At 40.2% G+C, this 25,660-nt stretch overlaps 1 protein-coding gene across 1 annotated transcript in view; it reads right to left on the minus strand.

The window, feature by feature from the left end:
• The window catches only part of LOC125018786 (pro-neuregulin-3, membrane-bound isoform), a 318,686-nt gene that overhangs the window by 27,779 nt on the left and 265,247 nt on the right, over positions 1-25,660 (minus strand). The window contains exons 4-5 of the mRNA XM_047603121.1: positions 12,641-12,664; positions 4,407-4,509 (exon numbers count right to left, since the gene is read on the minus strand). Of these exons, the coding sequence (XP_047459077.1) occupies positions 4,407-4,509; positions 12,641-12,664 (127 nt within the window). The remainder of the gene's footprint in view (positions 1-4,406; positions 4,510-12,640; positions 12,665-25,660) is intronic.

Here is a 25,660-nt window from a genome sequence, read left to right on the forward strand (position 1 = left end):
TGCCTTTTTTTCTGTGGACTTAGTCCGTTGCCATTCTCAGCCAGTTTGTCTTTGCTTCTCATGACAAACGCACCATCTACCTCTGTGACAGTCTGAATTTTGTCTACTCCCTTATTGGATTAGTTTGCTGAATTTTGGGCCGATACCTGTGTACCTTTTGTTTTTGTTTTTTTGTTCTTTGTCTCTTATTTGCCCTCAGTACAGAGCTGTAAGAGAGGCACAAATTCTCTATTGTCTCCATGACTGGACATGCTGTGGTTCAGCATTTTAATCTTCTTCAATATTCTTTCGTATGACTGAGCACAGATCATCTAAGAATTATGTCCGTAACAGACAGTTGTGCATATCTGCACTGGTACAGTTTAAAATCCCATTTAGCCATCTGGCCAGGACACGTGAATTGCTTTCAATGATAATGTATTTATAATACGGTTTTTCAAAATGTTTATATTGCTTCGACTTTATCTTCCCTACTGGAAAAAAACAGCATCTAACCATGTGCAAATAATTTTCCTTTCAAAGTCCTCTGTGAAGTGCAGAATGGCTCAGCATGATGGAAGCTGCAAATTGGTTGTAGTGTAAAAAAACAAAAAAAAGAAATCTTGTCCACTAAGGTCTCTGTCTCACATTTTGCTGAGAAAACCACTTCAGCAGATGTTGGAACAGTCTGTACAATGCGTACAGTGCATCATTCTGCTCAGCGAAGGTCAAACATCATTAGTCAAGTGACAATAAACACATTTCTGAGTGGAGAGGGACTTAAAGCATGTGGAGCTTAGCAGTGTCTTCCAGGTCACCTTTGGTCCCCACCAATTAATGATTATGTTTGGATTGTCTACATCTGTTCAGACATTAGCAAGTGTTGTGTTAAAGTGTTGTAGCTAAAAAACTCTTTTACTTAAGTGTCAGACAAAAAGTAAATTACTATTCTAATTTATTCCAGTACAAAGGTTTAAAAACAGATATGCTACAGAAGTAGTAGTGGAAAAATAATATAAATGTATCTCGCACCAACCATACTAACAAACTCTTCAATGCAGAACATGATTTCAGAGAAATGAAAAAAGTATTAGAGTTACGAGTTAGTGTTTGGTGATCAGAGGCTCAGGGCTTTATTGAAAAAGTAGTTGAACGGATAAAAAGGAAATGAATATTAAAAAAATGATGAGGGAGACAGCCAGCCTCACTGATGTCTTTAACTGGATGCTTTCAATGGGGTGAAAAAGGTAAGGTTTGTAATAAGGTTGGCATGTTTCCTGACTTGTGGACCTCTTCATAGAACATATAATCTTTTTCAATTAACTGAAATGAAGATCATCTCTGATCCCAGCCACATAGCATGAGGAGAAGGAGACTCCCAATGAAGTAGTATAAGCTGTCTAGCTAATAAAGTCAGGAAGGGTATAAGGTCTGCCTTAATCCTTGGGAGAGTTACTGCGACTGGTATTATACCAAAGATGCTATTGATACAATTGGATCAAGAGAGACTTGGAGTATCTGCAGGAGTGTTTCATATATTGGAACAATAACTCCAAAGAGATGGGCAAGGCAGTAAAGCAGGGGCATGCTGAAAGCTGTCACAGATCAGGTCAATGTCAGAATAAAGTTTTGCCCAGTGAATGCAGTAAATGATTTCACATTGATTATACTCCACTATTACTCTCCTGTGCAAGCTGGGTATTTACAGGAGAGAACAGACGGTGGCAGTAAGCAACACGTCCCCGACAGCAGAGCTAGGGATCATGCTAAAGGTAGGGCTAGCGGAGTCATTTTAGTAGTTAGTAGTAGGACTAAACTAATCTCTCGATTGAAAGTCACATAGTTGCGTGGTGGCTGCATGGAGGGGGGTGAATCCAGGATGCTGGAACTCACTGTCAAGCCTTCTTGAGGTGTCGTGGGCCTAACGCAACATCGGTGAAGGGAGGTGCCCACTTAAAAACCCCAATGATGTGCTGCATACTGCCTACTGCTATTGGCTAGGCTAGTTAGCTGGGGTGTCCTTGTTGGTTGCTAGTGGTAGCTGACTGCTAGCCTTCTGATCGTTTTCACTTGTTCTGGGCTTATAAATGCGTTTTGCCTCGGATCTTGGAACAAGGAATTGTAACATCTCATCCTGTGCAATAATGACTAGTCTACGTGCAGCTCTGTTAGATATTGATGTTATTGATGTTTTGAGCGATATGGTCTCTCTCCATTCAATCAAAGTTGTGTAAAGCATCCACCCAAACTTAGATGGTTAGAGGAATGTGCATGAATCTGTTTATTTGAGGAGGTAATAGGAGCTGTGGTAACTGTAATTTGTACTTATTATAAATGTATTACGTGTGTTAAGCAGAGTGTATTCTAATTGTATTAAGACATTGCTATGTTTCTATATTAAAGTAACTTCAAAGATGAGGCAATGATCTTTATGTTTACTAAGAAATGGGAAATGTATGAGAAATGTAAATCTTTTAGAATACAGATGGATGATTAAAGCTTTAATAAAAACATAAAAGTTACAAAAGTATAAAATCAGCACTTCATTGTTGGAGAAAAGGAGAACATTTCTCTATCCAAAAACACGCTGCCCTTTAAAGAGCAATGGCCACAGCATGAGAATGAACTGAAGAATCATTTGTCTTTCATTAGTCTGTATTTTCACCAGGCTCTTTCTTTCTCTGTGTGAGAAAACCTTTGACTTTATCGTTATTCAGGTCGCTGAGATTTGCATGAGCACTTCCTACTGATCTGAATGCATCTTCTTTATTGAGCAAGCAAGTCCCCCCCCCTCCCCGACTCAATTACGGATTCACTGGAAGTGCCTGTCCATCATCCTTGATCCGATTATGCTGCTCGCTCACTCACATCATTATATTAGATAGGAAAGCCTATGGAATTACAGTGTCATCTATAACAGCCTGCTCCACGGTCCATGTAATCTGAATGACAGACTGCTCTTAATGTACAGTACATAGCGGATGTTTGACCCATCCTGTTGAGATTCTCGCATCCGGGGACACAGGTAAGGTCTTTCACATACCAATCACTATGCACACGTATTAACTTCTGCCCTACAGAAATTTGAAATAGGTAGAGAGGGACAGGAAGGAGTGTGCAGGAGTGCGTGAACCACACGAGCTGACCTTTGCCTGATAATAGGCTATGAATATGTGTGCACATGTAATGAGCTTTACAAATTGCAGCAAATACCCAGCCTGGGGTTTCATTTGAGACGTTTGATGCCTCAACACGTTGCATCAGCCTTCGCAAAATTAACAAAATGTTTCCACGGGCCTTGGGTTGACCCACATCCATCAGGGCACATTATCAAATACTACAACATGCTGCTCACTGAAGGACCTGTGCCAAAATGATCTTAAATGTCATCTGGAAAGTTTTAACGTATTAAAACTTTTGGAGAAACTTTCAGTTTAAAATAAAGTAAAGAAGACAGATGGTTGGGGTGAAATAGCATGTCACTGCAGTTAATGTACTTGTCAATATGCTACAGTCAAGAGAAAATTGCATTTGTCACACCTGTGCATGGTTGGATAAATGCAGTCCATCTAAGAGCATGGACTGAAACTCAAAAGACCCAGCAGTCCTAACCCCAACCCTGTGTGCTGGAACGAACAATACATGTGTCTGTCCCTATTTATCATTTGATTGCTTCATCCTGTGTAATTGTGTTTTTCGTCTCATGTGCAATAACCACATCTCAGGTACTTTCATATTGTTTTTATCTTCATGTAATTTTGGTGGAATACTATTTTTTAAGAGCAACACTCCTATTGGAGTTATTATTATTCAGTTAGTTAATTATTGTCATTATTGATGATATTCATGAATGTCAGTAAGTGTATTCAGTCTCCACCACTTCAGCCTCTTATTTAATGTTGCTTGCTTTTTCACCAAACTGTGGCAGTGCTAAGTTATTTTATCTCCTTCTTATTTGGATTTTGAGTGTGTGTTTGTCTGTATTTCCCTAAACTTAAATGAGTACATCAGGTGTTACATCAATTTGCAGTAAGATCTCTATTAACATATGTACATACATTCATTTTGCACTGGGAATCTAAACAGCTGCAATTAAGCTTCCTTCCAAATGTATTTGCTGTTCCACTTTAGTTGTGCAGAAGCATAATTTCAGGACACAGTGATGCATAGTTCCATTCATTTTGTAATGAACATTTACAACAGGTAATTTGCTTACGTTTGATTTGTGTGTTTTACTTTACGGCCGTTGCATTGCCTGATTGAGTTCGTTTCAGCAGTGTTGCTGAAATCCCAGATCAACTAGAATGATATTCAGGTTGTATAATAAAACTGTGCCCTGAATAAAAGTGTTCATTCACAACAATAAACAGTAGCTGTGATATATAGCATATATGTAAGGATTTAATGCTGTGTGTGTATTTCCTCACTTGTTGCGACAGTAGAGGGCCATACACAGCGTTCCCAGGAGGCTGATCGCCATGGCGATGGATGTGATTGACAGCACCTGCCTCTTGTATACCTCTTTGCTCTCTGTGGAAAAACAAAACAAAGGAAGAAGCCACATTAATGTTTGAACAAGAGACTCTGGGGAAATAAAGTCACAGATCATGTACGGATGTACAGACCTTTCTATGTGTGTGTGCGTGTGTGTGTTTGTGTGTGAGACACAGAAGGATGAGGGAGACAAAAATTGGTCTTCGGTGCATTTGTGTGTATCTGCTGAAATCCCAGAGTCCATATTCACAGAGAGAGAGTTAATACTAAATTAATATCATAGAGCAGTCTCACCATAACACAGAATTAAACATGGTTTTGAGATGTGTACTTCCCCACTTTTAATTTCTAATGTTGTTGATTGCAGCACCCAAACAGCCATTTTAAATCATCAAACAGCCATCTGCGTTGCAACGGCTCTCTGCTGCTTTTTTTGTGTCTGCCTTGGAGATTCTTTCAAGTGTACATGTAATTACTTTTGTAATAAATAAACCGAATAAAACTTAACATAACAACTCTAAACTCATTTACAATAATCACACACCTATTTACAGCTCTCCAGCAATGCTTGTTATTCTTAGTTACCGCACAGCCTTTCAGCTCATTTTATCCGCTCTACCACGTCGAGTAATGGTCCCATAGACACCAGACACTGCTTTTGAAATGGATGCCACATGTAATCGAGCTTGAATACATGGAGACAAGAAGAGTTATGGTGCAGAGGGACACCATTAGTGGAGAAAAATGGAAGCTGTCTTGTTTGTTCCGAACAAGTAAATCATAGTTGCCTTCAGATACATTAATAGGCGATCAATCAAGTTTTATTTAGCGAGGCCCAGACCTTGGAAAAGCACAGAGATGTCAGGTGTAGGGGTTTTACATTAAGTGATTGAGACAAAGGTTTACTGCAGATGGGTTTGAATGGCCAATTTAGTCAAAAAAAAAAAATCACTACTCAGGAAATTACTGCTAGTAGCTGCAGAATGAAACCACGACCACTTTAGGTTGATGGAAACACGACTGTCACCACTGCATCTTGCTCAAGGGCATCTGGACAGCAGTCAATGAGGGACAGTGTTACTAATTCAATAACTCATTAAGATGTTTGCGCCTGTGTGGACTTCTTACCACTCAAGCATTTCAGCTGCTGTGTCCAACAGGTATCGCATAAACATTCATTGTCCTTATCATCCTTAATATTAACAGACGTTGCAGACGTTGTTTCCATCTTTTCTTCTTTTCCTCCTCGTCATCACTTAAATTGTGTGTGGGGGGCAGTGTTTTTTGATACCTCTAATCAGAGTGCACCACAAGATTAGCTCACTGGCTATAATTATATTGTTAGAGGGAGCTCGGGGTTGTGCCACAAGAGTGCTCTGAGGTTTTCTGAAAAGGAAGGCAGAGAGCTAGAGCAGCTGAGAAAGAAACAGACAGGCACAGGAAAGTGTGAAGGAGAGATGCGATGAGGGAGGGAGGGAGAGGAGGTGCAGTAGGGAGGCAGGACATTCTAGGGGTGGAATCGTCATGTTTTCAGAATATAAAAATGCTTGATGGAAGTCCTAGGCTGAGAATGTAGCCTATTATGATTTATATGTTGCGCTGCTCCAATTAATAAGCATTATGTGGGCATGAAAATCACAGCAAAATCGAATAACCATATATTTTATTTGGTCACTCTCTTCATTCACAACCTTGCTTGCTACAGTATAAAAAGCTTCTGGAACTTAAGAATTTGAAGGAAAGTTATGGTTGGCTCTGTGGGGGCCATGCCATCACTTCCAGGACTTCTTGTTCTTGGTTCTTAATGTCCTTGGTTGTATGTTTGGGGTCTCTGTCCTGCTGCAGAATAAATTTGGGGCCAATCACCCTCCTCCCTGATGATAATGGATAATAGATAAGTATCTTCCTGTATTTCTCAGCACTGAGGACATCATTAATCCTGACTAAATCTCCAACTCCATTCACAGAAATACAGCCCCAGATTTTCAAGGAGCCTCCACCATGCTTCACTGTTGCCTGCAGACACTCATTGTTGTACCACTCTCTGGCGCTTTTCAAACTAAACAAACTGCTTTCTGCTACAGCCAAATATTTCAGGGGTGGACTCATCCATCCAGAGCACCTGCTGTCATTTTCTGACCCCACTTCTTATGTTTTCATGCATAGTTGAGTCTCTTGGCCTTGTTTCCATGTCAGAGGGATGGATTTTTGGCTACAACTCTTCCATGAAGACCACTTCTGGCCAGACAGTAGATGAATGTACCTGGGTCCCACTGGTTTCTGACAGTTCTGAGCTGATGGCTCTGGTGAACATCTTCTGATTTTGAAGGGACATAAGCTTGATGAGTTTTTCATCCGCTGCACCAAGTTTCCTTGGCCGACAACTGAGTCTACGATACTACAAAGTTCATGACCTTAAGCAAGTCAAAAATGCAAGTTGAAAAAATAAACAAGATAGATAGATAGATAGATAGATAGATAGATAGATAGATAGATAGATAGATAGATAGATAGATAGATAGATAGATAGATAGATAGATAGATAGATAGATAGATAGATAGATAGATAGATAGATAGATAGATAGATAGATAGAGAACCCAAAATGTCTACAGCTTCCCTCCTAACTTCCCACATCCTTGTATGGACACTCCTCCTGTATGCACAAACACACTCTCTTGATGTGAATAAATCATACGGCTTGAGAGAGGGAAAGCATGTTCATGTTCAATCCGTGGGGCTGCGAGGTCATGTCTTCTATTTATTCTCAGTTCAAACTTCTACTTCTGCCCCGCAGAGTCTGCTAGTTTCTTATTCACAGCAACGTTATTGAAAAATAGAATTAATATTTCATACTAAAGGTGGTTGCAGCCGAAATGTCAGGGTCCTGCTGTGACACTTTTGTGTGTAGTCATATACAGAATGTGTTCACAGCTGCCATATATTCAACATACATCTATAATAAAGGTATATTATAGAGTCCACCGATGAAATGTAGCATGCACAAGTCAAAAATACACCCAAACAATGTCTCTCAGGCTTGCCGAGCCCCGGTGAGAGGGCTTAAGTTTGCCTGCTGGGTTCATGACATATGAACGGAAAGAGTCAACACAAAAATGCACTTGGCATTACTCCAACATGTGCATTTCCATGGCTAGTGGCTCTCTATATTAGAGCGTCTGTAATCTCAACCTTCAGCCTGAAAGTTTGGTCAAATTTAATAACTCCCTAAGGCTCGACTCCCCTGTAAAATCATCCAAAAAATCACTTGTGCATGAATAAATCTTGAATATGATGTTTTATACTCCATGAAGGCGATGTACTGTAAGTATAAGTGATATTTCACCCTCTCATTTCAGTGACAACCAATGCCGGGTTTGTGAGTCATTCAAGGATTTCTCTGTAACGTTTTGGACATATGGACGAGCCAGACTGCTGGCAGGCACTGACACTGTCAAGGTCTGTTGCCGATATTAGGGGTAGGTTTATTAAGTGGTGTAAAATTTGTACAATTATGAATTAAACTGCCACTAGTTTGAGGGCAGTAAAGTTTAATGTTTAGTGGCAGCACATTAGATTTGGCTCAAGGTCGACCCGGTGTCAGATTTTAGATGATTGATCGTGAAGGACTAGTTTTGGCTGACTGGTACGCTGACACTCTAGCATATACATTTTTGATCCATAGGTTCTGATCTCTATTAGCAGAACCTTTTGGGATTACTTGGAGTTTTGCATAAACTTCTCATAAAATGTGTTCTGATCTTCACCTAATTCAAAACAACAGACAAATACTGTATGCTTGAACTAATATCACACAAAAAAATCATATGTTTGTATTCAACATGACATGTAAACAGTCACAGTACAGGAGAACCCCTAGGCTAATGATTTCTCCAAATGTTAAGTGGAGCCTAGAGTCCGCCGACCTGGAGTCCAATCAATGTGTACATGTTCACTTATCAAAAGCTAGTCTGGTAGCATGCCATCTGGATTTTATTGTACGAAATTTGTGACCAAACGTTTTGACTGGCCTGGTTTATGCTGGATATAATAAATAATCAGATCTCAATGGAGAGAGATCTCCTTTTTTTAAAAAAAAAAAAAAGACTGTCAGGCTGGCTTCTAGGCTAGCTTGATGCTGCCTGAAGTTACTGAAGTTAATTTCTATGAGTTTGAAATTTGATCACTAACACTTGCAATAACCAGTCTTTTAGCTGTTAGCAAGTTTAAGTACGCTGTTATTTAAAGGCTGCATAAGAGTAACCTTCATCATGAATTCACACTTATTAAAGACCTACCTTATTACTCTTGCTTTCAACTGAATTTTATTTTCCTTTTTTTGTAATTATTAATTGAATTTTATTTATTTTACAATTTATATACAGTATGTGTGTATATTTTACCGTACTCTTAACTGAATTTTACTTATTTTTTTATTATTATTACCATTTGGTTTGGTTATTTTATTTATAACCAATATAATCTATATAATCTATATTATATAATATTTTATCTTTTTAGTTTGACTTTTAAATAATTGTAACTTATTTTATTATTTTTACCCTTTTAGTATACATTTAAATAGATTTTTTTTATTATAGGTATAATTTATGCAGTTATTTTTATGTTTCCTCAACTTCAAGGTAGTGAGGGTGGGATAGCGTTTCCTCAGTGTTCTAAATTACTCAGTGCTATTACATTTTCATGTCCGTGTGTTTACAGGTGTGTCTGTGCGTGAGTGTAGTCTCTTGGGTCTATTGTTTTTTGTTTTGTTTTTATGTAAAGCGCTTTGGGCTGCATCCTTTGTATGAAAAGTGCTCTATAAATAAAGTTTTATTGGTTGATTGATTAAGATGTAGCTTTTATATCATTTGGGTTACTTAGTAATAAAAATAGTCCTAAAGTCTTCACCAAATAACTGTGTTTGTTTTGCCATAACTGATTTTCTAAAGCATTTCAGGCTGAGCTTGGGTTTATCCAGTGTAGACGAAAGTCTGATACTAACTACACTATGCTTTTTTATCGTATCCCTTTTTGCACGCCATGAGCAGCAGGAGACTGACAAGACTGGAAAAATGAGAGGAAGTACATAACGAGCACAAAAAGCGATCAGGGATTGCAGACAGACAGGAGCAGGATTCTACAGACATTGCTTCACAGCGCTGAGCATTAGAATTTTCATGTGCCAGAGTCGCAGGCTGCTGATGGTGGATAAAGCCTTTATTTATGCAGGTCTGTCGTGCTAGAGTAAGCATGCTCTCTTGGCTGGTCACGGTCCTTTCCTCTATTACTTGGATAGCTTTATTCACCCATTTACAGACTGAATCTATTTAGGTGACTGCAGATATTGTTATCGCTGGTAATTTTCTATCTTTCTTTTTACCATTCTTCTTATAATATCCTCTTGTGGTCTGGAGGAGGTTGTTATGGCTCGGCATGTGTGGCTATTAGCCAGTCTTCTGTTCCGCGCCTGCAGCTTGTTAACACTGCGGCGGGTGCTTGGCTTTTCACTGGCAACAGAAAGAAAGATCACATAATCCCTGTCCGGGCTTTTTGTTTCTGGCCTCGAGTGGCTGATCGAGACCATTTTAACATTCAGCATGTTTATATGCGACATCATGCACCTCAGATTTCTTAACCTCTTAAATTTTTGATATCCTGTTGTATGCGTTTGACATCTGTGTTCCTTTTTCCCAGCTGTGCTTTAACCATCCGTTAAATTTTTACAGCAACTTGTGTCATGTTGACCTTTGTGTGATCCTTCACCTGCGCACACATGCTGTGGTTTTTGCAGTAAACATGGCTGGTTTATTTGAGAAGAACACGTCTACCCCTCAAGGAATTTAAAACATTTGATGAAAAAAAGAGTTCTCTGGAAAGAACTCTGGAAGCGATCTCTGCTTCTCATTTCCTATCTGAGCCCAGGACTCATATTTTGCAGTCTAGACGGCTCTTCACTTCCTGAGTTGTCAAAGTCGATTAGGGAGAAATAAAAACTTCTTCTTCCGAACCTCTACAGGTTAAAGACAACTGAATGACATAAATGTCACAGTTTCTGTTGCTGCCACAGATGTCCACTTAGCTGCATTCATCCATCCTGCAGAAACTCACCTTAAACGCTCTGCAAGGAAACTGAGAATCAGGACGGCTCCAGATCCCTCATCCACCCCTTCTACTCGGCCCCAAAAAAATCTGCCTGTAACACTTAGTCCTAACATTGATTCACAACCAGGTGGAACATCTTCCAGTCAGAGCTCAGTGATCTCCGATGGAAAAGAAATATTGATGCTCACACGACTGACTGACGAGATACAGTGAAAATTTCTCGCATAATATAAATAATTTATTAAGAGAAAGAGGAAGGCAGGATCTGAGAATTGTTGAATATATTCATAGTTTTATTAAGCTTTGGGGGTGGAGAGATCTAAACCTTGGCACATTTCTAATTTGAATGCTATACTCTGCTGGAGGGGGCGCTTCATTCATACGCGCGCACATGTGTAGCATGTGCTTATTTTCTTGTACTGTAAATGGAATTTTTTTTTCACGCCTAACAAACGGGAAACAGTGTGACTTTGCCGCTGGGAGTCTGAATGGATTTAGAAAGCAGACGGGTTGTAAACAACACAGCATATTAGGCAAACGATCTAAAGCACCTTTATTTGTAACCTATAATGGAAACGGACAAAATACAAAACACATGTGAGCGCACTATTTTGACACTGTAACATGTATTTGTGATGACATTTGTTTGCTGGTTGAGTTTTCTCTCTAGATTTGTTTGGCTAGCTAGCCTTCCAAACGGGTGTATTTTTAGCTGAAACCTTTGCTCCCAATTAACAAGTCACTTGGTAAGTGCAAAATATTGTTATCAGCGACTGGAGTTCTTGTATATCCCCCCCTCAGTAGAAACAGATTTCTAAGCCACAGACACACACTAGGGTTGAGTGTGGGAGGTGGTTATCTATCTGTGCACTGCTTAACACAATGCAGAGAAAGACGTTGGCAGGACTAGAGATGTTAGCCCGGCAAAGAAAACGTGGCAGCCTGAACAATGTTGCAGAGGTATAAAAGCTCTCGCTGAATATAAATGGGAAAACCTGCAAGATAGCTCTGTGGAAATGATCGTCTATCACTGCCAAGTTTGCATAGTCTCAGCAAGTTTCCTGAATAAGCTTTAGTTCGTTTGACTGCGGATGCGGCGGCTAGGCAGCTGAAAAGGACACTCAGCACTGCTTGTTCTTGTGAAATTTTACTCTGAGAATGTAAAAGTCATGCATAGAAGGGGGCATTTTCCTAGATGAGCCATTGCTTGTCCGACCTGTCTGTGCGAAAGGACCCAGATTATGCCAAGAGAGTTGGGGGCTCTAGTTAACAACAAGCCTCCATGTCGTTAACTAGCGCCGCTCAGCTGTGATACCCGACACAGAGCCTGCGAGGAGAGCCAAGAACAGGAGAGAGGAGCCTGGCAACGATGAGGCGGAGCTGCTGGCATACATCCTTCACAGCCTCGCGGGCATGTGCACGGGAAACACACAGTCAAACTGGATCTCATCTAACTCACGTTAGAAGAAACTAAGGCTCCCTTTTGAACGTGTGCCATGCATGTGCACACATGCACACATGGACTAATGAGGAGCGTATTTGTTAACAGTGCCAGCATCACAAAAAAAACTCCCTCACTGCACCCTGCCCGCCTCTCTGTTCTCACTGTTTCCAAGGAGACTGCAGCACATTGGTATTCTGAAGGGACACTTCATAAGCAATTGTGAGAGAAAGAAAGAGAGATAGCGTGCAAGAAGGAAAGAAAGTATAAAGATAGAAATGATGCAGGCAGTAAAGATACAGAAATATGTATGTGTGGAGAGAGGATGGAGAGATAAAAGCTGCTGATGATATTTCAAAGCAATGCTATGCAGCATGCATCGCTGATGTTTATAGAAATGTACATTAATGTAAATGGATTTTGTATTCAATGCAGGTTTTGTGTTTCTTTGCCAAATGGTATAGTGTACTAATGCCATTAGACACATCCAAGTGGGCCATTTACAGCACATTAAGAGCAATGTATGTTCATATGTACACAGTGGAATGTTTATCTAATAAGAAACGTGTGATCTTTACAGCCACGATGCAGAGAGAGACAAGAAAGAGAAATCTTTTCTTACCCATAAACTCGATGCCCAGGTGATCTGTTGATTCAGACGGCAGGAAGGAGAGAAAGAGAGAGAGAGAGAGAAATCAATATTAAGAATAGTGCAGTATTGTGTCACATTACTGTATATATCCAGGTCACCACTGACTTGGCCTTCATTCTATGTATGCATTTTATCCCACATCACGTGGAGTCACAGTTTTACTGTGTTTACTGGGACTATTGAACATTTTCACATTTCAAAAAGCTGACATCACATTTTCCCAAACAAATATCTGAATTAAAATCTGAAGACAGTTGGGTGGGGCTGTTTGCTCATGTCAGAGAGCACATTCATACAAATCAGATCAAACCACACACGTCTAAAATTGTAGTACGTCACATTTTGTCTCTAATTGACCACAACTAATATAGATTTAATCTGAACTATAATCTATGAAAATGCTTGCAACCAAATGTCTCAGGACGGTAAACCAACCTCAGATTATTTGAACCTGTTTGTATTTGGGAAAATATGTTAGCTGCATGGGAATATAACTTGCATATGAGTATGCACACATAAAAAAAAAAACTGAGCATGCCCACTGCCTGAATAAATGAGAGCTTGAGTACATTCTGCTGTCTAACGCATAAGAGGTAGGAGGTCATTTTGGCAACATGAATGACTCCAGGAAGCCTGGGAGAGAAGCTGGTGTTAAAAGAAACATCTATAATACATATATGTATACACTCACTGGACAGTTCATTAGGTACACTAGTGAAGAGGAATACTGTCTAATATAACAGTCCTGCACCAAATCCCCATGTTGTGACTGCTCTGATGTTCAGTTTATGTTGAAACAGAGTGAGAAAGGTGGTGATCCAAATGGATGATCATTGTAGAGGATGCAGTTTGTGGATTGAAATATATGCTAGTGTTTCTGTTATTTGGTCTAGCCCACCGACTAAGATTGTGTAGTCAAAAAAAAAAAAAAAAAAAGAGATACAAGTCAGATTCTTTAACCTTTATAAAGCTATGATACAGAGCAGAACTGTTAAAACATTTCTTTTCACTAGTGTACGTATTGAACTGTCTTGTGGTCTTGTGTGTGTATATGTGTGTGTATATACTGTATATATCTATATATACACATACAACATATATATATATATATATATATATATATATATATATAGTTTTTTTTTTTGTTTGTTTTCAGACACCTTCCTCTTTTTATTCTGAAAGAGACTGATCAATACAGTTCTCAGATATACACATTTTATCTATCAAGAATAAATCACATTGTCACAATCATTTCAAGAGACGTAAAAGACATTTCAGGTTAGAAACAGTTTTATTGTACCGGTCATATTGAATTTTATTCTTCATTATTTTTGTTTACCATGGTTTGTATAGCCTATTGTGAAGCAATTTTGTGACCTTCCTTTAAAGCGTTACCTGCTCTGCTGAAAACTGAACCAGCAAAATAGTTCTGTTGAAATCCAGTGGTGATTTCAAGACATGGTCTTTGCAACAATGGATTGCAGGAGTTTTTCCGGGACTGGAGATATCCCCTCGCACTGACTGGTGGGAAATATTCTAGAGGAAGTGCTGATGTCTGTAGTGTCACTGATGGCTTTTACCGCTCTGAAAGTGACTTTATCTCCTGAGTAGCCCTGCCCTACATCTTAGAGTGGGTGAGCTGGTCTTTCTAATGCGAAAAGCTCTGTCCAATCTGCCCCCAATCTTATCGGCACATGTTAGCACAGATGTAAGCGGATCATTTTTCACTTTACCAATGACCCAGAGACCTCTCGTCGGTGCCTTCGTGATTTTTCCCTTCAGAAACGCCTGCAATGTGGGACAGGAGGAGGTGGACAAGATATAATGTACGAGGCTTTTTGGGATACATTGGGCCGACTATTTATAATCGTTGGTTGCTAAAAGAACATTTTTAAAACACGTTTTATTTTCCCAAAAGAAGTAATCTTTTATCTTCATTTAAACGTTGGTGGAGAGTGTTGGTTTAGAGCAATTAATAAAAGCATGTGGATATATATTGAGGCTTTGTGACCCCCACAGAGCCAAAAGAAGATGACACTGTGATCTGTTCTGTGAAATTCTGCAGTTTTTCAGCCCTATGGGTAAAGCTATAAGCGCTGCTGCTTGCAGGGTTGGAAACTCAATTTCCCATGGAGCTCAATGAGTAGAGCCTGGCACTAAAGCTGCCAAGGTTAGGGATTTCATTTTCAGTATAGCTGGGCGGGTACAGTATATATCAGCGCCAGCACTGTCAGGATATGAGCCTCGGTTCCCATTGGGGCCACCTATACTCAAGATGTATGCACTCCTGTTACCGTAAACCACTTTAGACTGAAGGATCCACCTAGTGTCATGTGTTAAATATGCTCGGTGGAAAGTGAACCAGCGGAGAACCACTGGAGATGCAACATCTGAATCTAAAACAGGCTGGAAACGCTCCCAGCAGTGCATACTCATTGGAGGGTTTACCAGGGAGAGGCACAAAATGAGCAACTCAAAAATGGTAGTACAACATGTCGAGGTGATGAGTTATTAGCAATTCAAAATAGGGAAATGAATATACAAAAGACATGCAGAATATCTGATGTCATAAAACATGGAGTGTTTTGAACACTCAGTGTAAGCATCACGTCAAAGCAGCTGAAATCAAGAGACGGAACTTGCTGGTACAGAATATGTGTGATTGATTAACACTGACGCCTTCACATGTAACCAGCACTTTTGTGTTTTGCTGGTTGAGCTATACAGAGTCACATTATATGGCTGGATAATATATGTTAGCTGTATAATAGGTTAATGTATGTAAAAGCTCAGATAGCTATAAGTATAGTATAATCAAATGTAAATACTAAAATAGTACAGGAAATATGGAGTCAAAGCAACAACCTAACCCCAATTAGCAAGACTCTGTTTAAAATGAATGTTTGAATAAAATTAATTATACAGTCATGTATAGAATTTATCCCAATCCAGCGATGTCAAAAATACTGTATATTGCTGCTGCTCGCGGACATTGAGGCATAAATGGACCGTAAATGCCACCGCAACAAGCTCCAAATTTGTTTTAATTTGCAACCTTCCTGTGAAATGAATCAGCGGGCTAAATAAATCAATGTAGCATGTTACAAGAACAAGACAATATTCCCCAGTCCATGTGTGTGCAGCCTTATGTGGAGGAGGGAGTGGGTGGCAGGGTTAGTCGGTAGCGCGTCGCCCTACTTTCCCTCCCTGTGGGCCCACATATGTTGACGGGGATTGGCTGGATATCTGTGTGCACGTTGTGCTTCCACCTCTGGAGCGTGCCTCGCAGTGGAGGCGAGATTAGCTGACCTCCACTGGGACACACACCCTGCTGCTTTTCAGACTACACTCAAAACTACTGGGGTTTTGCCATGGATATGGGTTTGGAATTAGTGCAGTATTAGCAGAAACTGAATGTAGTCTTTGATGTTTAGAAGTACGAAATGTTGTGTTTTTCCTGGCTTTAGAAGGAGTCTTCCATATCTTTATAGGAAGCAGAGCCATGAGTCTAGAGTAGCCCAGGACAGACAAACATTACGTTCCAATCTCACCACTAGATGGCACTCAATCCTGCATGTCGGACCTTTAACAGTAGGTAGGTCTCAGGTGTTTTACCCAATAATCAGGAACTAATAAGTTCCTTGGTTAATAAAGACAGACGAGTACATGAACTACACCTACACACAAAAGGCTTCAGAAAGCAATGTGTGTTCTTCCTTGAAATTTGGATGGACTGAGCATAGTCAGGAAGTCTATTCTTCTCTTGTAAAGGCTGTGGCCATGGTTGGGGCCTTGCTTCTGTAAAAAAAAAAATAAATGAATAAATTATCCGATGTAACCAGATTTGATCAAAGCAGTGAAAGTGAGTGAAAAGAAAGAGTTGGCAGTCTTTTAATACACGAAAAGAAAACAAAACCTGAACCCTTTCAGAGTTACTAATCATCTTTTGATGAATGCTGTTGAAAAGCTCTGATGCTGTCTGACTGAACAGCAGTCATCAAAACAGTTGATTGCAGTTTTAATTGCCAGACAGAAGTTGTTATCTATAGGACTACCTTACACTAATATATGTGTTACAAGTATATGTGTTGTAAGTAAAATGTAAGTTATTTTCAATTAGTGGATATGGTTAATTAAAATGTACAGGAAATACCTTTATTGACTGTAATTCTGTCTTGCATTTGTGCTATGCTTTAGTGTTGGTGTTTTTTTGTTTTAAAGTTGCGTTTTCAAGTTAGTCTTTAGTCAGTAGATTCAGCATCTAACCATTTCTCCTCTGTTACCATAGACACATGCTAATGAAGTAAAATGAATATTTCTCCTAAACTGAACCTCCTGTGTTTTTCCCGTTTACACCATACATTGTTTGTGCTCCAGTGTCTCCAAGTGCACTGACTGTGGCCTTTGTTTCTTTCACTTCCCTCAGTTAGATAAAAAAAGAAATAATTATTTATTCTACAGATGGGCTTGAGGGAGCGATTGCATCACATTCCCATCACAGACTGACTGATAGCTCCGCTCTCCATGTGTGCAGAACACAGAATACGCTACATGCTATTTCCAATTAGTGCTGGGCAGTCTTTAGAGAGCGGGAAATAAATTGATATTGTGACAGATGGCAGCTATGGGGAGTGGAGGGAAACTAAATGATGGCACTGCGTTGTCCACTGCTCAGCGCTCATGAAATTCACTGTATAAGTCACACAATCATGTGATGCAAAAGAGACTCTGGGTTTCTCACTCTGGGACTCTCTTGCCCTGTGTTGCACAATCAGTTGCAGTTACTGGATTTATCAGGTTCTTGCGTCGTGACGTAAATATAAATGAAAATGTAATCACAGGCACATACTTTTAAGCGACACATTAGCCTACTGATAAAGTTGCAGTAAGTGCTGCATGGGAAAACAAATGTCTTTAGATTCTCGTGCTACTTCCAAACAGTTTCACACAACAAATAGTTTGCAAAATGGCAGCATCTATGAGGATAATGTCATTCAACCTTAAAGCGCTCAACTGTTTTTCAAGCCACTCTCTAACATTTGTTACAGGTCACATGCACGAGCGGAAGAATCCCGCAGCACGGTAATGGCTGTGAGTGGAGGGCAGAGATGCGTGTTTAAAAATCCCCCATAAAAACTATTTGTTTGCCGAATGTCAGTTTTAGTCATTGTTGAATCTGAATGTCATCTTTCACTGACCTGTTTCATCATTTCATCATTTGTTCTCGATCCCTGGTAGCCCTCTTTTGTTTTGTTTTTTTTTTTTTCCTTTTTTTTTTTTTTTGGCTCACGGCAGTTGCTATGGCAACGTGGTATCAGTATCTCCTAACCTGACAGAAAGTCTTTCATCCGAGCCGTCTACCCCTCAGCATCCATAAATCGGAGCGGTCCAAACAACAGGCCTACTTACGGCTTACATTACTACTTAACTCCACTCAAAGTAAACACTGCAAGAACGAGCTCTGAAAGTACTAACAGGCTCGGGAGTCGTTTTGGTGGCACAGAATTATGTTAGTTGAATTATCACCAAAACTGCCTTTAGCCTGCTGATTATTAAACAGCACATTTACTGTGGTGCTCAGTCGCTGCAGTCTCATCAGTCCTGTTTCATGCAGCAACAGACAGCTGTTTCATTTACCAAAGCTGCTTGATTTATGCTCGTCACAAAACAGCTAGACAAAATATTAGAGCACGATAGCTGGTACAGAAAGAGGAACTTTGCCATCTTAACACCTCCTGGAGTCCTGAACTGGGAGTCTCCTGTTGATTGCACTGTAACCAACCATACAGAGAAAATGAGTGAATGGAGCCTTATCTTGCAAGTCAATAACCAGTTGAGGAACACAATAGTATGACGCATAGCAACATAAAACGCTGGCAAGGAGGGAAAAATGCAAGATGCAGATGTAACCAGCCAATTCAACCCACAGCGCCAGGCTCTACTATATAGATCTTAAGGGAATGAAATACAAAGCTGGAAACCAAGCTTTTACTTTATTTGTTTCCGTTCTCATTGAAACTGCCTGAACACGTCTCCACTGTTTTGCTATAAACGATTTCATTTTGAAAGTCTCCGTCTTCCTCTCCCTCTCTCAGTCTCTTAGTGCGAAAGACTCCCTCCATCAGCGTGTTAAGACAGAGAAAATGGCAGCTTCGCAGGTTTAGTGTTATAACCACACACGTCTTCACACCCTGCCAACCATCACACTCACCCAAATAGTCGTCTATAGATGTAAATGCTTCTCACAAGCCCCTAAACTCACATTTACATGCACGAAAACATACAGACGACAAAGTAAACCAAACAAAAGGGTGACATAAGCCCACTGTTGAGACAATCTAAAACGGTTATCAGTGAAACAAGGGTGTTTAACAGTCAATTAAAAGTAAACCAAAATGCTAAAACGTGATGTGAGAAAAACACTTAGCTGCAGGGAGTAGAAATAAAGGCTTTAATTTAAAAGGACGCAGGAACTATCTGAAAAAATGTTGCATACTTATAAACATGTGAGTGTAGTCTATAGTTTAGGTCTCATAACCCCATAAGTCCTGTGGTGTCTGACATCAGAATGTTGTTATCGGTGGTCTTTGGGTCCTATGGATTGAGGGGAGGGGCCTCTGGTCTAGATGAGTATTACAAGTATCATCCACATGAATGCCAGGTCCAAAAGTTTCCCAGCAGAACATTGAATTGCCACAAGATAGTCAATGTTATTCACTTCTCCTGCCAGTGGTTTTAATGTTGGGACTGACAGGTATATAATAGTGTTTTTACCATATCATCTCTTGTTGCTATGGCAACAAATTAACTTTAGCATTTTAGACCAGCTGTTCCACTTCCCCTCTGTACGCAGACTTGTCGCCTCCCAGGATGAGTCTAACGACAGTCGTGTTGTCTACAAAGTTCAGGAGTTTCACAGAAAGATCCCCTGAGGTGCAGTCATCGGTGTAAAGGGAAAAGAGCAGTGGAGAGAGAACACACCCCTGGGGGGCACCAGTGCTGGATGGGGTGTTTCCCAGTTTCCCTGACTGCCTCCTGTCAGTCAGGAAACTGGTGATCCACTGACAGGTGGAGGAGGACACAGCGAGCTGGGACAGTTTGTGGTGGGGAAGTTCCAGGATGAACACAGAGCTGAAATCTACAAACAGGGCCCATGCGTAGGTCCCTGCAGAGTCAAGGTGGTGCATGTAGTGCAGAGCCACGTTGACTGCACCATCCACTGACATGTGGACCTGCAGGGGGTCTAGCAGAGGATCACTGATGTCCTTCAGATTGGCCAACACCAGTTGCTCAAAGGATTTCATGACCATAGGCATCAAGGTGACTCGTCTGTAGTCATTTAATCCTGTGACAGGGGACTAGAATGATAGTGGAGCGTTTCCTAAATACTCAAAGATGTGTCAGGTTGACCTCACGTCATACTACCATGTGGATAGAATCGTCTTTACTTTTAAAGTAAAGGACACGTTTTCACAATTAAACAATGAAATAACCACCATGAAATAGAGGGTTTAAACTCAAAACCAAACTGGAATGTAAGCGAAAGAAGGAATTAAACCAAAAAATGGTACTACCTTGGTGAATAAAAAACAGAACACAAAATATTAATAAAACTTTGTACTTAAGTACTTGTGCATCACATTTTCATTTTACTTCATTGCGTCCTTAAACACCCACAACCCTGCGCTATTTCATTCACACTCTTAAAGTGGGTGTTCATTCCATTAGACATCAGCAAATGCACAAAACAACGCAACAGCCCGTTGTCCTTGTGTTATTGTGCTTTGCTGAAGTAACTGCTGTGTCACCCATTTGACAGTGAACTCCCTCGTTTTCCTTTCCTGTGCGCGGCATTAAAAGAACGTAACACCAAAGGAGATGAAACCACAAAACCGCACTTCTAACCAACCTTGATTTTGTTGGGGGTTACTGGGTCCAAATCATTTACATTGACAAACTGGTTGACTGAACCTCTTAGAGCTGCACAGGGACACATTCAACATACGTGATGTTTCTGAAATTCCTTCAAGGTAGATTGAAGTGTATTCATAAATGTGTTTCTGGAAGCAGGGGCAAATGATGGTGTTTAAACTAAAACTGTAGGGCTACGATGGGATTCTATCTTATTTGGACATGCAGTAATTGGCCCAAGCTGTTTAGGCTGCAGGGTATCATCTGAGCTGTTCAACAGAAAGAAAAATGAAGAAATAAATAGTCAGTGACAACTTCTGAGTCACCGTGGGAACGCCTACAGGGAGCTGTCAATCAACATCGGGGTCGCATCACTGAGAACACGTCTTTGTCTCTGGCCCTTAGGCAACAATGTACACATGCACGCACACACACATATTACATTTATCACCGTACGTTTCCATCTGTTACTCCTGTTCATCACCGTTTTAGAGTGGTTACAGTGTTCCTGGAGTCATTTTGTGAGTCGATAATTTATCTTTTTGACGTACCCACTTTTCCTCATACTCTGCTTCAACATGTACCTTTTCCATAATTCCCAGAAAGACTTTGAAAAATATCCACTGAACGGGTGTCAACTTGTTGCATTCAGCTGCGGGCAAAAAGAGTAGGTGGAGGGTGTAAAGAGCCAGGTTGTGGCAGGGTAAGGGACGACTAAAAGCGAGAGTTTTGGACCGGGATCTGTTTTACAAAGAGCACAGAGTAATGTGAATTCATACTGGTCCATGGAGGCTCATGAAGAGGCAAAATATTTCGAGTCTTCTGCCTGGTCTTCTCCTACCAAACCTGGATCAAGCGAGAGTATCAGACTCCTGGCTCAGCGGGTGAGGTGTATTCAATAAAGGACGCAAAGGAGAGTCTGCAGAGCTGAGATTAGAGCTCCAATCCTGTTATTCTCAGCGGTGTCAAGTTCAAACTAATATTTAAAAAAAAAAAAAAACTGTAACTGACCTCTTCTTGCACCCTCTTCGTTGCTGAGCAGGTTTTCAGGTATGACCTAGCGCAACTTTTAAAACTAATCTCAAAGTCGTGAGGGTACCCCTGGGCGTCGAGTGTTCTGTTTTCAGACGCCTTTATGGGGAAATTTGAATGTTGCTCTGATTTCATCTGCTTCCAGGGGAATGAAAACGATCTGTCAGAGAGATTAATTTCATTTTGATATGATATTTTATGCACATTAGTCTCCGTGTAAATGGGTGCTCCTTCATTATGCAGTAATTTATCATTACTACACGTCACATAAAGAGGTCAGATTAACTATTGTTTCAGTAGGAAGTAAAAGCTGAATAACAAACTGATGTGTGTTCAGTGAGCTTTATAATGATGGTAACAATACAAACGTGAAAATGGCTTGAAGTCAAATAAAGTGTACATCCTTAGGTAAGGTATCAGAATGGCTGACTGAAGGAATTCAAGGGGAGCCAGTAGACGTAGCAGTGCAAGGTCAGTAAGTGAACCACTGATATCTCTGAGGCTTTTGGAAACCAGCAGGAGGAAGTGAGACGAAGAGGAGGGTGGCTCGCTGGCAGACTTTGCAAGGATGAATGACTAAGAGAGGAGGAGGAGGGAGAGGAGGGGAAGACTAAGCCGCTTCCAAAAGCAATGAAATAAAGGAGGAGGCAGAACGTGTCAAAAGAGAGTTTGGGTAGTTCTGGTAAGTGATAAGGAGTTTTATTTTTAAGGGCATGGAGGAGTGACGGAGTGACAGAGTGAGGAAGGAACAGGAGAGGAGTGGAAAGAGAGTGGGATGGAGACAGACAGAGGGCAGACCATGATTCAGCAGGGCAGGCCACATGTCATGTACTTAAGTCAGATACAGTTCGTGACTGTCATCATCCCTCTCTCATTCTGTCTGTCCTCTCTTTCACTCCCTATTTCATTACCCAGAATAAAGTCGAAATGCCAGATAAATAACCGATTCCATGTCTCTCAACGTGGACTGAGAAATGCTGATCCACCCTGTGTGAGAGGCATCTTACGTGTGGAGAGGATGAATTAGAGGATAGAGGTGTAGGAGGAGAAGCTACTGGTTTCTGTCTCTTGAAGATTTCCACTGGCTAGCTGGCTAGCTTTATTGTCACCCTGAATGTTGTGGGAGCTTTAAATGAACTACATTTAACTCACCTCTGCTTTTTTTTTTTTTTTGGCTGTGATCTCATTGAAGTGGCATGTTTTTTGGTCCAGACACAGGGTACTTTGTTTCGTAGCACTGTTATTATATGGTGTGAAAATACATACATATATATAATAATACTACAGGTTTATAACTTTAAATTGAGCAATACCTTCACCCCATGGCTTAAGAGTCATAGTGAGAACTGTATCAAATTCAGTCTTAAATGGAGACACATATATTTCCCTTTGGCCCTGAATGCCAAACTAAATCACCAGCCTCAGCTCCCTATTAGTGTTACAACAATCTATGTGTGACCCCTCCAACTTTTCTCCACCATGTGCTCTTATCTTATAATGACGGTGCAGACATGTGTGTGTACTGTGTGTTTATCCTTGATCTCAGTCTTTGTTTAGTTGGTTTGAGTCTTTTATGGTGACTGTAAACTCATTATTTTTTCGGGTCAACAAACAAGGTGTGAAGACGGTGCAAGAAAGGAGGACAGGGAAAGGTAATCTGAGGACAGTTGGAGTTATTTTTACTTTAGCAAGCTATAAAGGACCAGTGTGCCTATTATTGCAGAGTGGTTTAATATATCCACATGACCTGCGCACCGATCCTTGATCAGCCCTCTTGTTCTTGGTGCTTTATTGACTCCAGGGCCTTGAAGAGGGACTAGGAGAAGCAAAAACCGAGCAGCAGCTCTCAATGTACCTGCACATTTATCTTTATACAGAACATGGCGTGATGAGCTCAGCCTTATAAAGACGGAATAAGGGAGACTTGTGGTTGTGGACATTAATTGTGCTAAAGGAGCATCATTGACTCTGATTATACTTTGGATTATGTTATCGTACACATTTTATATTCTTAGGCATTTACTCAGAATTTTATCTACATTTTATTTTTAATGGCTGTTAAAAACCGCCGTAATAAACCAAATAAACCACAACATAAAGTGGAAATACTGACCATGTATTAATATGGTATACTAAGGGCTTAAAAAGATACAGTGTATAGATATGGTCTACATTTATTCTTAGACTCAATCAATATGTTTATAACTGTGCAGCTTTTTGAGCATGATTTCTGTTTTGCATTAAATCAATCAAAACCACTTATACTTATTTGTTCATATTCCAAAAATTCAAACAAAAAATCAATATGGTGCATGAAACTACTGATACTTACTAAAATCCATAAGAGGCTGCACAACAAATACCAACTGAGGTTCAGCATTGTTTCATTCTCTCTTTAATAACAGAGTGACGCAATAGGTCTTATGGCTTTAATGATTCTCGATACATAATTCAAGCCACCTCACGCCAGTAAAGATACTTCTGTGATCCACAAACGCACTTGGTAATCTGTTGCGCTATTGACAAATCACTGAATGTAAAGAGAAAATATGAATCAGTGGACAGTGAGAAGCAATCAAGGATTGTGACTGTGTGTACAGAAAGAGAGGCGGACTAAATCATTAGGACAAATGGACTCTCCCACTGACAGAAGATGACAGTATCCTCAGTTGTCAGCTAGTAAAGCTTTATAAAATAGAACATTAAAAAGCCATTTGGACAGGCCAATTTCAAGTCATTTCATTCTACTATCCATGTTCCATCAGAGAGGTCTGCTGGCCATTAGCACCTTCTCCACCTGCATTCAAGGAAAACTGTCATCATCATTTAGCTCTGTGGATGGTGGGGGGCTGGCATTAGATGAGACAGTTACTTCAGTAGCTAAAGTCATGCATTCATGCACACACTCAACTATACCTTCCTGTTAATATTAATAAAAGAAGTAATTAAACACTGAAGAACTTCTGAGGTCTTATCAGATTCACACACACTGTATATGAGGGAACCAGCAATAAAAATGAGTCTGTCCAACTTGAATCATTTCATCTTCCTTTAAAGTGAGGAGCTCAGGTAATTATGTTTACAGTTGAACCATGGAGAAGAAGGTCTTGTAACTTACATACTTACTTTAACCTAAACCATCATCTCTCCCCAGTGCCAAGTTTTCTTTAAAATGTACCTGAAAGGATTTTTTTTTTCCAGGTTTGTCTTACTCTTAACATCTCAGCAGCTCAAAAGCTCCCCGCTCACTTAATCGACAGTAATTGCAGATGACTTCCTGTCAAGATATCTGGTACGACTTTGAAGCTGGCGTCAGAAGGAATGTCACTTAACCTATTATTAAAGCATTATTTTGACAGCCCTCATTTTCAACCATGATGTTCTAACATATTTTATCACAAACCGAGGAACCCTAATCTGTACGGCTGTTAAGGCTGGATGACATTATCCATTAACACAGTTTCTGGAGGTTAAAACTGGAGTAAGACACCTCACTGACATGATGCTATGGAGTAAGTAGTGGATTTACGTTTTGATAGTAGACATTAAATCTTCAGTCCAATAACAGTAATTCAGACGTGCTGGTTGACATGGCATTTCCTTTTATTCACATGTGGCTGAAAATGAGACAACTTTCAGTCTAAATCATTTTTATAACGCTTAAGAAATTGTTCAGTCACCTGTCCTTTAAACTGTGTATTGGAACCTCAACACAAAGCCTCTGCCTTCCACCCCCCAGCCTCAAAAACACTAAACTCTGGCTGGTGCAGAGCTTCAGGCAGTGTTTAACTAACACACAACAACTGAAATAAAGGACACTGTTTTAGAGCAAATGAATAAATAAATTAATTAAAATGCAGAGAAGACAAGGAATTGACAGACAGACAGAGAAAGCAAGTAAGCACTTGCCACCCTTGCCCAGTTATTAATGACCTGCGACTGGTGGGTGGGCGCCAGCAGCGAGCATACCAGCCTGCTCTGGGAGAATCTGCAGCCCACTGCTGTATTATTCACTAAGCATCAGCTGACAAGAACCATGCTTCATTA

This window comes from Mugil cephalus, chromosome 13 (assembly GCF_022458985.1).
Source record: "Mugil cephalus isolate CIBA_MC_2020 chromosome 13, CIBA_Mcephalus_1.1, whole genome shotgun sequence".
Taxonomy (NCBI): domain Eukaryota; kingdom Metazoa; phylum Chordata; class Actinopteri; order Mugiliformes; family Mugilidae; genus Mugil; species Mugil cephalus.